The sequence below is a fragment of the Carassius auratus genome, unplaced genomic scaffold (assembly GCF_003368295.1).
Source record: "Carassius auratus strain Wakin unplaced genomic scaffold, ASM336829v1 scaf_tig00017472, whole genome shotgun sequence".
Classification (NCBI taxonomy): Eukaryota; Metazoa; Chordata; class Actinopteri; order Cypriniformes; family Cyprinidae; genus Carassius; species Carassius auratus.
Genome location: NW_020524788.1, coordinates 23,503 through 37,254, shown reverse-complemented (window position 1 = coordinate 37,254; position 13,752 = coordinate 23,503). Strand labels below are relative to the sequence as shown.

The 13,752-nt window shown below is 33.1% G+C and overlaps 1 protein-coding gene across 1 annotated transcript in view; it reads right to left on the bottom strand.

Annotated features, from left to right (window-relative positions):
• The window catches only part of LOC113075690 (acid-sensing ion channel 2), a 48,874-nt gene that overhangs the window by 15,033 nt on the left and 20,089 nt on the right, over positions 1-13,752 (bottom strand). The window contains exons 4-5 of the mRNA XM_026248375.1: positions 5,933-6,083; positions 4,442-4,498 (exon numbers count right to left, since the gene is read on the bottom strand). Coding sequence (XP_026104160.1) covers positions 4,442-4,498; positions 5,933-6,083 — 208 coding nt within the window. The remainder of the gene's footprint in view (positions 1-4,441; positions 4,499-5,932; positions 6,084-13,752) is intronic.

The following is a 13,752-nucleotide window of genomic DNA, read 5'->3' as shown; positions in this document are numbered from 1 at the left end:
GAAAAATTATAAAATTATAGTTTTATTTATAAAAATGTAAAAAAAAAAAAAAAAAGCTACTTAAAAAGCTGACATAGTTTTCATATTTTAAGAGCAAAAATAAAATTAGACCCGGAGTGGCATGTTGTTAATAGTTTTATTATTTTAAAATGTAATAGTTATTGTAAAGGGGTTGTTATTCAGTATTTCCATTAATTAAATGTACATTCTAGACATCATTGCTTTTTATTCAAATGTATAGACTGAGTGAAATAATTCAATTTTCTTTCATAGTGTTGCTTTTATCACATATCTTCAATTAAGATATGCTATACCTGTCTATGTAAAAATGTATTGTGTATATAGAATAAATCCCAGATTAATCTTTTTTAAATTACCCTGGGTAATACTTTGCAATAAGGTGTCATTTGTTAACAGTAGTTAATATACTAACATGAACAAAATACATCTTTTACACTATTTGTTAATCTTTGTGAATATTAGTTGACATTTACTAATGGTAACAAACAAAACGTGTGATTTTAATAATGTATTAGTAAATGCTGAAATTAATATTAACTGAGATTACCAAATGCTGTAGAAGTATTGTTCATTCTTAGTTCATGTTAAGGATTTGATCTTATTGTACCATCTTCAGTTATTAATTTATTCAACTAACTACTATTCTAACAGAATAGATTTAGTATTTTACATAAGTACTAAATCATTATGTCATCATGTCATTTCTATAAAGTATTTGTTATTTGTTCTAACTAACTTGGATCATGACTTGTAATATTTCCCTCTTGCAGTATTTGATCAGACTACCAAAAGAGAAAGAGAAAAAAAATGTTATTTGGATTAAAATAACTGAATTAACAAAACAAAACAGCAATGCTTAGTTCTTAGGAGTACATTTTTTTTTTTTTTTTTTAACTTAACATTGCATACTATTTCCTCATTGAATACTGTTTGCATAGGCGGTATACAGTATAGTGCACAGTGTGCTGTAAGCAGTGGATTGTTATTCTGTTCTGAACATCTCTTGATTAACATTCTGTGTGTAATAGTCCTTGTTCTGTCTCTGAGTGTGTTCTATCATGGTCAATCTCACTTGTTCTGTTTTCCTTTAGCTTTCTTTTCTTTCTTTCTTTTTATAACAGCAATTTCCCTTTCATACCTCTAATAGCCTCCCATTCATTTTTCAAAGTGTTCATCTGCATATTGTTCTGTAGAAACCGAAAATACATATTCCTACTATCCTCAGTGTGCTGTGAACAGAAAGTTGGAGTTGGTGATAATTTCCTATCCACTTTGCCAAAGATAAGAACCAGCTGTCAAGCATTTTGAAGCCAGCAGCGAAAGTTTCGGACAAGCTGTTCAGCCTCTTGTGCTGTGTCGTAGTGCCTTTACTTGTCAGCTGAGGTCAGAGACTTCCCACTGCAACTTTTCCAGTGGTTTACAAGTCTGTCCCTCTTCATACTCTGTTGGCTTTATCTTGCATAATTGTGCATAGGGAATTCTAATAGAAAGGTAAAAATGTGTGAAATTGGATATATTAATAACCTAAGGATGTCTTTGGAAAAAGCTTGTGTGCTGAATACCTGAACCGTTTGAAAATGTATATTCCTAGCTGTGCTTTAATTTGAATTTCCTCATTAGTGGAAGATAATTAGTGAACATGGAGCCAACTCGGTTATTATGTGTGGGATAGACTGCTGGTATATACTGTCAGATGGTACGTAGAGAGGGAGTTAATGAGGGCCAGACTGCATTCTGCTGGTAGGGATGGTGCACAAAACAGTTCAAGTTTGACTTAATAACTGACTAAAAAATAATGACTTAATTTGTGTGAGTTCACGAGGGGATTTGAAGTTCAATAAAAGAGTCTCAGTGTCAAGAGGAATAAAGATCTGCAAAGAAAAATACAATTATTTTGTAAGAGAACCAAAGCATACTTTCAAAGTTTCTCCATGCAGAGGTAATAAAGTCTAATTTGGTGAAGCTTGCGAAGATTATATATGACATGTGCTGATGTCTAATGCTTTCAACTGCTGTACAAGAGAGACACAAGCACACATACAAACAAACTCATTTGTTCTTTTATATTTATTTTACTTTTTGTTCTTCCATTTGTCCTTTTCCCCTTTTCAAAGTATGTGACTTAAAAACAAAATACAGCTACAGAGGAGGAAGATGTGGAGCAGAGAATGAAGAGGGACAGTGGTGACTGTTTTCATGAGTTTTGCCCATGTAATTGGATTTGTGAAGGGTCAGTCCAGTAATAGTCATGAGGGTCTGCTGAACAGAAACTTGTGCATATGTATTTTGTGCCACAGAGTTTGCTGGATGAATGAAAATGAGCCCAGTAATACATCAGGATTCAAAACACACTTTATCCGACCAGCTTGTCTCACTGATGAGAAAAAGTCAAAAACATCCGGACTCAAACCATGAAAGTGAGTACCACAACAAAAACCTGCCTGTGTAGAATTTTTTCTTGATTACAGCAGGATCGTTCTTCTTTTGTTATGTCATGCAGGTCAAATATGGAGTTCACTTAAAAAAAAAAAAAAAAAAAAAAAAAAAAAAAGAGAGAGAGACTATGCTTTTTCAAAACAGCCTATTTATATTGCAGAAAATTACAGTGGTTTTCAATCCTGACACTGAAGTATACAAGCACTGGTCATTTTGGATGTTTTCAGTCGCACTTCATATTAAGGTCCATTTCTTGCTATTAACAAACAATTACAACATTTATCTCAATCAACTTCTATTTTGCTGATTATTAATAGTAAGCAAGGTAATTGTTACGTTTAAGTATTGGGTAGGATCAGAGATGTAGAATATATTCATGCAGAATATATGTGCTTTATAAGTACTAATACATCCAATATATTAATAATAGGCATGCTAATACTTAATAGTGACAATTGCTCATCCTAAAATGTTACCAATACAGATAGTGCTAAATCTTCATAGTAATAAACCAGAAAATTACTGTGTTAATGTTGCACAATTCATAAATGATGAAATAAATCTGATTCAGCAGCTCTAGAAAGCAGATCTACATTATATTGCTGGGTTAGATATAACCCGCTACTGGTTTTGACCCAGCACTTGGGTTATACCCAGAAGATTGGGTTAAACATTAAACCCAACTGCTTGGTCAAAACAGGATTTCTTTGGAAATGGCTTGTGTGCTGAATACCTGAGCCATTTGAAAATGTATAGCTGTGCTCTAATTTGAATTTCCTCATTAGTGGAAGATAATTAGTGAACATGGAGCCAACTCAGTTATTATGTGTGGGATAGACTGCTGGTATATACTGTCAGATGGTACGTAGAGAGGGAGTTAATGAGGGCCAGACTGCATTCTGCTGGTAGGGATGGTGCACAAAACAGTTCAAGTTTGACTTAATAACTGACTTAAAAGTTAAAAAGCAGCTCTATACTCTAAAAATGCTGGGTTAAATACAACCCAGTACTGGTTTTGACCCAGCAGTTGGGTTACTACCCAGAAGGTTGGGTTAAACATTTTAACCCAACTGCTGGGTTTTTCCATATTTCACCCAGCACTGGGTTGTATTTAACCCAGAATTTTTAAGGGTGTACAGAAGCCAACAGTGTAATCATCCAGCTCAAGAGAGTTTAAGCTTTGCTTGCATTTGATAGTGTCAATGCAGTCCAATTTTAGAATATTACTAAATATAAACTCTCTTTTAAATCAACAGGGAGACATAAAAAATATGCAGTGCTGGAGTTCTCCAGGACCGAGATCCACTGGACTTATAGAGATAGATCATATAGAACTTTACAACTTTTTTTTGAGAAAGTATGCTTAATGGAGCCAGAAATATGTATGCTGTTCCAAACAAAACCTTGACTGGAGCATTTACAAACAAAATGGAATACAAACTCTCAATGTGTCTTAAATTAAATGTGGGAAATGCTATTCTGAATTGTTCTGAGCCAATACTTGTATACAATATGCATAAATAATAAATGGGTGTAGAGATTAGTGTGTGTACTGGGTATTTCTTATATTATTATATTTTTATTATTATTATATTATTACTATATTATTATTATTATTATTATTATTATTATTATTATTATTATTATTATTATTATTATTATTATTATTATTATTATTATTATTATTATTATTATTATAGAGACCAAATGTACCAAACAAGCATAGTAATACAAGTCATTTTTGATCTTGTGGAGATTTTTTTTTTATTAATGATACAGATACATTTTTTCTTATAAATGATACAGAATTAAAGTTATTTTCTGTGAGGTTTACAGGTAGGTGTAGGGTAAGCAGATAAAAATACAGTATACACACTACAAAACCATTACGTCTATGGAATATTCCCGTAAAACATGGAAACAGTGTGTGTGTGTGTGTGTGTGTGTGTGTGTGTGTGTACGTGCGCATGAAAAGCACACTCACCCAGAGCAGGTTCAGCACAGTCCTTGTACTGTTCAGGAGTGCAGTATGGAGAATCACCTAGAAATGAGAGAAAAACAGAAACAGAAAAAAAGGTAAGTGCCAAAGAAAATTTCTTCTTTATTCAGCCTTCTTAAATTAATAATGAGACACTGAAATTGTGTTCTGAGTAGGAGAAAAACAGACCCAACCTTCACCCAGCCAAACTCAGCAGCACGACAAGGAAATAAACAACTGGGAAAGGGTGTATGTGTGTGTGTGTGTGTGTGTGCTTATGGAAGAGAGTTTTGTGCATGTCTGCACTTGATCTTGGCCAAAGACATATCCTGAATGTACATCGCAGAGCAGTCACAATCAGTTAATGAATCTATAATTGCAGTATTAGAGCATGAGATAATTGTCCTGTCGTCAGCATCAACTGAAGTAGCAAGAGGTTGAGGTTGGCACCTATGGGTTAGAATTAATAGGGACCTTTGTGAAAAAAGTTGAGTTTTATCAGATAGGTGAAAATGGAAACCATATAGTGTCATTAAAGGAGATTGGTTGAAAATAAAAACAACTGCAGCAATAAATTTAAAGATCAGCTATTAGGGAAGAGCATAAATTGGCATTAAGAATGGGACATAAAGGGCACTAAGTCACAATAAAAAGTTCATAAAATCACATTGTGAAATCATGGAAAAATACTGTATCTTTAAAAAGACCATTTAGCAACAGCTAAAGATGAGTATTTATGAATGGAACAAAATGACTATTTTATCAGTGAAATGAAATTAAAAGGGAATGCTTTTGAAGACCATTTTGCGGAGAGATCTTCCACACTTCTCAAATTATACAATATGTCAAGTTCACTCATGGTTTATGCTTACAGGCCCTTGCTGTCTGTTCGTGGGCTTGTTCCAAACCACCTTTGACCCACAGAAAACTATATTCTATATTCTGACCTCATCTAGACAAGTTCAGTCAGGTTTACCTTGGCTGCCAAATGCAAACCACAAAGGCCACAAGCCATTAAGTTATCACTCCACACAACCTCATACTGACTTGTTTTCTGCCAGAATATGAGATGTGACCTCATTGAATGACTGTTCATCAAGAATTAAAGAACTGAGATGGGTTTACACAAAGATGGGAACATTGGTCCCTGCTGGCTTCGTGATAGTCACAGACATTATTAGTGATGTCTAATTTTGGAAATCTGTTCTGATGTGTATGCAAATTAAGTATATATATATATATATATATATATATATATATATATATATATATATATATATATATATATATATATATATATATATATAAGTGTATTGTATCACATGATAAATTTAAATGTAAGTACATCGTGGTTATGGCCACTTAATATAAACAGGGGTTTATAAAATCACGATAATTTCTGAAACTGAACAGTGAAAAGAAATGTATTATAGAAGTGAGAGAGGGTGAGTATGAAGAAACAAGATAAGTTTCAAGCAGTGTTATGTTGGGACCTACCAGGCATGTAGACCATCCTGCAGTTGCAGTTTTCCACGATGTAGCGCGTCTCACACTCAATACGGCAGGCAGACACACTGTACACCTGAAAGAGGCCTGAATCCAGGGCTCTGGTCACACACTCGCCCCACGGAGGAGGAAGGTAAGTCAGCTGAAGGAGAAGAAAACATTATAATGCATTAGACAGTCTGATTAGCGTGTGATTAACATTTTCATGCAGCAACATTGGCAATATAGGTATTTTTTTACAAACTTTTTTATTTTATTTAATTTTGGAGGTTGGTGGGAAGTATACTACTTTTGACAACACCAGTGGTCAATGCAAATCTATTTTATTTTATCTCAATAAACACCAATTCGTTTCATACTCTGGCAGCATATCCACAGAGCATTCACAGTCCATTTCCTAACCATCTAATGTCATATCACACACACAAACAAACACACACACAGACACACACACAAAACCCTGGATGATAATAGAAGTGGGCTGATACAATGAATGTTTTTGAGCCAGAACTAATTCGTTATTTCAGTTACTATTGTTTTGAATTAATTGGATTGGCATTCGAGTTTAGTTTGAGTGAATAAATTAGATATTCACAAGCAGAACTGTATTATGCCTATTTTGACCTTTTCTGCTTTCTGTAACAGTTCGCAGAGATTGCTATATAATTAACTTTCATGTATTTGCACAATTATGGATGTATATCTCAACATTGCAATCAAAAACAAAATAAATTGTCTAGTCAAATTTTACCTAAAAAGCAATGACCAAAGTTAAAAAATAAATCAGTATAAAAAATAGTAACACTTTGCAATAAAGTTCTATTTGATAATTTTAGTTTATAGTTTATATTATGTTATCATAAATTGACAAAAAATATTTTGCATGCATGTATTTATTTAAATTGGTTTCAACATTTAATAATATTACTTATTCAAACTTGGTCACACTTTATTTTAGGGTCCAATTCACACTATTAACTAACCATTAACTATAACTTTTGCCTCAGTTAACTCCTTATTTGATGTTTACTTATAGTTTATAAGGTAGTTGTTAAATTAATGGATTATGGATGTCATGCATTATATGTACTTACTAAGCACTAATAAAAAGCCAATATGTTAATAATAGACATGCTAATAAGCAACTATAGTTTTCAGTGTGAATTGGACCCTATGCTAAAGTGTTACCTAAAACTTATTAAAAGTTGTATTTGTTAATATTAGCTAATGGGCCTGAGCTAACATAAAACAATTATATTTTTAATTAACTAAAATTAACAATGATTAAAAAATAATGCATCAAATATATAGCTCATTGTTAGTTAATGCATTAACTAATGTTAACTAATAGTATATAAAAAAGCTTTCACTTAAAACTACATACACAGCTAAAAAGTAAAGATAGGATGAGTGACTCAAAAATGTAATCTGTGGTTGGTTGCTTTTCATTTGACATCAGATCAATCAGACAGTCTCTTCCTATCTGAGTGGGAGGTTCTTAGCAAGACTAACCCACTATTATGGGGCATGTTTGCTTGCTGAATACATAAATAATATTCTATCACCTGGATATTTCTGCAATGGCATTTGTAACCAAAATTGGTGCAAAGCTTAATCCATAGATGTCAGAATAATGTCCAAGACCACCTTTATATCAGCCAGGAAAACGTAAAAAATAATAAATAAATAAAAAAACATAAAAAATAAAAAAAAAACATAAAAAAATGCACACCACATCACAATCATCGAGAAAAAAAAGAAAAGTGAATTAATTCCAATTTGGCACACAAAGCACACAGAGTCCCTCTGTTCTGTTCTGCACAAGAGTGAAAAACAATTATCATAAAATGATAATTAAAAGGATGCTTTCTTTACAGAGGTCTTTGTCTTAGGACTTTCCTTAGACACAAGAAGCACATTTTGTCAGATGCAGCAAGAGGCATCCTGCTGGCATGTGTCCATTGGCTGGAAGGATTGTTTATAGACAACTTCTAGCACAATCACACTCCACAGTTCTCCATGAGCAGACACCCTGAACTGGTTCTCGTATCAGTGAACCTGGCAGCAGATGGATGGGGAACGAAGCAGGAGGGAAGGGCGTGAATGTCAAGGGAGAGAGAAATATGGAGCAGGATTAAAGATTTAAGAGGGAATGACAAAAGAGATCGTAAACAACAAGAGGAAGAGACATGAGACAGGAAATGGCAGGTGGAGAGGAGGAGGAGTCCATCTGCCCCAAAACAATAGGTTGCCCACATCCACACTTCATCGAGCACACATTACCCATGCTTTCACGCAGGTCAGCTTAGTCTTAGTTTTTAGTCTCAACGGGGGACATCATGGGTAATGCGGTTTTAAGACCAAAAGAGCCAAATGTGAATAATGAGCTGACTTGGAGGGGATAAGAAGGGACATAATCTCTTTCCAACTGCGTCTGGAAACCACTGAGCATCAGGCACAGATTGAGGAACCGATTTCACGCGGCTGCTGATGGGAAAAAAAGATATCTGACAGACAAATGAAATTTGTCAGTGGAGATAAAATCAAAGCTATTTTGGCATGTGAAGACTTTAAAAGACCCTCTGCTCTGGGAATCAAAAATAAGCCCAGCTTCCAGATCTGAAATGCTGACAAAAGCCTGCCGCAACAAACAATATCTTTTAAACAAAATCAATTACAGATTCTCTGGTAAACAGCCTTATAATAACTTCATTTGCATTTCTGCAGTGTTCCTTCAGAGGTAGTGCAGCCTATACACTGCCTTTGAACTATATGGAAAACAAACTTAATTAAGTATTATTCAAAATGTTTGAAATCATGCTTTATCTGTGTATTACAAGTAGGTGTGAATGCATCAGTAATTTCCAACATCAAATAATACAAAAATATAAATAAAAACCTTATTCCCAAAAAGTTGGGATACAATACAAATTGTGATTAAAAAAGGAACAGAATAATTTACAAATCTCATAAACTTATATTTTATATAAAATGGAATATAGATAACATATCAAATGTTAAAAGTGAGATATTTTGAAATGTCATGCCAAATTATTCCAAAAAATTTGGGACAGGTAGCAATAAGAGGCCGGAAAAGTTAAATGTACATATAAGGAACAGCTGGAGGTCCAATTTGCAACTTATTAGGTCAATTGGCAACATGACTGGGTATAAAAAGAGCCTCTCAGACTGGCAGTGTCTCTCAGAAGTCTAGACGGGCAGAGGATCACCAATTCCCCCAATGCTGCGGCCTAAAATAGTGGAGCAATATCAGAAAGGAGTTTCTCAGAGAAAAATTGCAAAGAGTTTGAAGTTATCAGAAAACCAGAAAACCATACTGGATGCCCGTGATCTTCGGGCCCTTAGACAGCACTGCATCACATACAGGAATGGAAATCACAACATGGGCTCAGAAATACTTTGTCGTTGACATTGACGGAGAACACAATTCACCATGCCATTCGCAGTTGCTGGCTAAAACTCTATTGGTCAAAAAAGAAGCCATATCTAAACATGATCCAGAAGCACCAAAATCTCCCTTAGAGGAAAACGCCACAGTTTTTCCATATTCACTATGTTCTTCCCTCAACTTAGACGAGTTGATACCGCTGTAGCGTTGCTGTGTCGCAGTAATATCATCAACTCTGCCGAACTACTACCAATAGAGCAGGCGTGCACTATATATATATATATATATATATATATATATATATATATATATATATATATATATATATATATATATATATATATATATAAATCACTGAACCCCTCTTGTGATTAAAATTCAAATATGAATATAACTAATAACTTTACTTTTTTATTGAATTACTTTTATTGATTTTTTAAACTAACCACACTAGCTGTTATATGTTAAATTGATAGCTCTAATTATTACACATCGGACTTAACAATCAGTTCTACTATTAACATTACAAATCAGTACAGGTTTGTGTGAGCTTTAATTTTTAATTCAATCATTCAGCTGAGTTGTAGAAAATGCTGATGTTCCATTTACATTAATTATTAATTAATGATTAAGACAGTGAGAGTGTAAATCAGGGTTCTGCCCTTCATAATGACCTTCCCTTCCAGCATCAGTGTGTATGAAGCTTGTAATTGCTCTGCTCTGTGATTACACTCAACTAACTCTGAGGGTAGATACTTTATATACCACCTTCTGTCATTACACAGCTCCCATGCACACACAAGCTTTCTGATCACTGTTCATTTCAAATAAATTTTGCAAAATGCATTGCATTTTTCAAAAGAAAAAGTAAACACTTTTACTTTGCCACTTAAAGAAAAGTATCACAATCTCCACATTTAATATTGATAATATTTTTTTAATTTCTGAAAGATCATGTGACACTAAAGCCTGGAATTTTTAAATTGTAAAAATCTTTCACATTATTAAAGTTTTTACTGTATTTTGTGATCACATGAATGCAGGTGAACATTCAATATACATATATATATATATATATATATATTTAGAAATTTCACCTTCAGGGACAGGGAGTTAAGCACTCAAGTTTGAATTTATATCTCAAAGAGCTTTGCAGGTGGTAATATCTTGTTTCTGCTACATGTACGTTCACTACATGAATTATTATTATTATTATTTTATTTTATTTTATTTTTTGTGAAAAAAGAAAAAGAAAAAAATAATTTATTTGTTCTCTAAGAACAGCAGTTCCAACCATAATATTTTTAGGAGCAACTAAAGCTTCTACTTTCTCTGTTTTTATCTTAATAACAAAAACAAAAACGGTTATCGATTTTGTGAAGATGAACATGAATATGAAGGATATATAATGCATGCATATAATGCATGACATCCATAATCCTACCCAATTCCCTAAATTTAACAACTACCTTATAAACTATAAGTAAGCATCAAATAAGGAGTTAATTGAGGCAAAAGTTATAGTTAATGGTTAGTTAATAGTGTGAATTGGACCCTAAAATAAAGTGTGACCAAAAAGCCATTATCAATGGAGCGCCGATATTACGATTCACCATGGCAACGAAAAATACGGCAGTGGCTATTTACACTAAGTGGAATTAACACACTTTTTTTAGCGAAATAATTTATTTACAATAGGCTAAGTGCAAGCAGCTCTAGATGCTATTTACAGAAACAATGTACAGTGAAAATCATGATATATTCTATTTACCATGTTAAAGTAGCAGCTCATTGCAACAGGCTAAACTTTTTTTTGGGGGGGGGGGGTGGATGGGGGGGTGGATGGGGCTAGGGTCCTATAAGCCTAAAGTAAAGTTAAATTAATAAAGTTGTATTAAATAAAGTTAATTAACCAGTGCTAAGATTACAGAGCCCCCAGCTGAGCTAAAGCACAACCGAGGAATGAAAAGGCATTTCTGAGAATAAAATGTCATTCAGACTCAATCTGTGAACTCAAGACTCTTCAATCAAATGAAAAGCCATTGCAGCTCACCCTACTAGCTGCATTCATATTACATGGCTTTAGAAATTGGCCACATTCACCTTGTTTGCTCTTTTCTCCTTCTCTTTGGGTCTCGTTTGTAATGGGTTTCTTGCTACATTACATCAGCGAGACATTACAGCCCCTGGCTCGGACATCAGGGTTAATGATAATTCGTTTTTCAGAGGTTTTTAAAACCAAATAATTATCTCAAAATCTAAAGGAATGTTCTGTTCTTCTATTTATTTTGATTTATACTAATTTCACAGCTTTTTTTTTCTATTAATGTAAACTTTTTATTTTTCTTCCTTTTTTATTATTTTTTATTTTTATTTTTTATAATAATGATACAATATAATGAATATAGTATAGTATAATAATGTTTTATTATGCAAGGGTGCATTAAATTGATCTATAAAATAACTTTTCTTTACATTTTCAATTTATAATTATACTTTACAGACTTAAATGGATAAAAAATAAATACATTTTACATTTACAATATTAACGTTTTACTGTAAATTTGGTCAAATAAATTTAGCCATGGTGAGTATAAGAGAAAAAAAAACACCCTCTTGCCATCCCCAAATGTTTAAACGATATTGAACATAAAATTGGAGGCAGCTCTAAGGACACTGAAAAGTGAGTCTACTGCATTAGCCCTACACTAGTGCCTCTCACAAGCAATAAGTTGAGATAATTATGATAGCACATTGATATATTTAATGGCTAATGTTTAAAAACATGCTGGGAAAAAAATTATTGAAACCAAACTGCAAAAAGGACTTGTTCTGAACTGTGACTTAACATGGATGAACGCATCAACACACTAACGCCTCCACAGTAATAAGTCAATGCCTACTTTCACATCATTGCCTCCCTTGCCGGCCCACTGACACCCAATGCATTTTCCTATTTTAGTGGCTGATTGTGTCAGTTACAGGATTATATGTTTGGTTCAATGCATGTCAGCGTGAATTGTTTGTAATCCATTAAATATATGTGTAATAATGTCTGTTCTACATGATCACGAAAAATGTATTTGAATTTAAATTATTATTAATAAATATTAATTACGAGACACAAAGCTAGTAGCAATGGTTACTCTGGCTCAACTCTACATTTGAACAAGAATTAAAGTTGCTTTAATAATAATAATAATAATAATAATAATATTATATACTTGAGATTACTATATACTGAGAATAATGGTCTATAGTTAACAAGTAACTATGCAGAAAGTAAGTACTACATTAGCACTGAACTTGGAAGCAATATTAACTAAGCAGTAAATAATAGCAAATTTAGGACAAAAGTAGGTCCTCATAAGGTATTCAGTAATGCTAAATAAAAATATCTGTATTAAGAACTATTTGCTAACTATGAACAATCAATAAATAATAACCAATTAATTACTAATCAAAACAGTAACGTCTAAAAGTAAAGTATTTATTAATTTTTTTAAGGTAAGCGGCTGCCATAAATTTATTTTAGCTACATTTAAATAAACTCATTTCGTTGGATATTAGTCAACTAAATTTGTTTAAATGTAGATAAAATAAATTGATTACAACCACTTACCTGGGTACAGTACCTGGTACTTATTTTAGTACCACCACGGTTGAGGTTCCAAGTGAACCGTGAATAATGCTGCCCACTCTAAAGCAATACTATACTGCAGTGGAAATGCAAATTGTGCTGAGTCGAGTAGTGCCGTACCGTACTGAGCCGAGTCATACCACGCAGTGGAAAAGCACCAATACTGTACTGTATATGACCATTATTCATCACCTGGATTGTTCAAAACTCTTCTACACATGACAGGGCCAATTATACTTTTCCTATGCAAAGATGTCAACCATAATAGTGTGCAGAAGACAGACTTGCTAACTGCAAAGAGTAGGCATGGTACCACAGTTAAAAAAATAAATACATTAATCACAGTACATACAGTAGGGCAATTGTTTTGTTTTACAATTTTCTGAAATGTTATGTATAAATGATGCATTGTCTAATTAAATATGTACTAATTTGCCTACATTTCTAGAAGAAAAATCTGAACACTGGATAAAGTCAGGTTCAAAATTCTTCTTTCATTTTGTTGACGAATTAGAGTTGAAGTTGTTTACATTGGGGACTTTGGATATCTCTTTTATCACTCCATAAATCAAAAATACTGTCAACAGCCAGAAAATAAGAAACCATGTTTTTAAGAATAAAATGTCATATAAATCAGCTGAATGATATATGAACGAACTACTCAAAAGTAGGATAGGTATAAAACTTTAAAGTTTAGTATATGTGCTAATGAAGAGGTGATTTCTGCATGAAGAAAAAAAAAATCATTTTGAGTTTTCTATA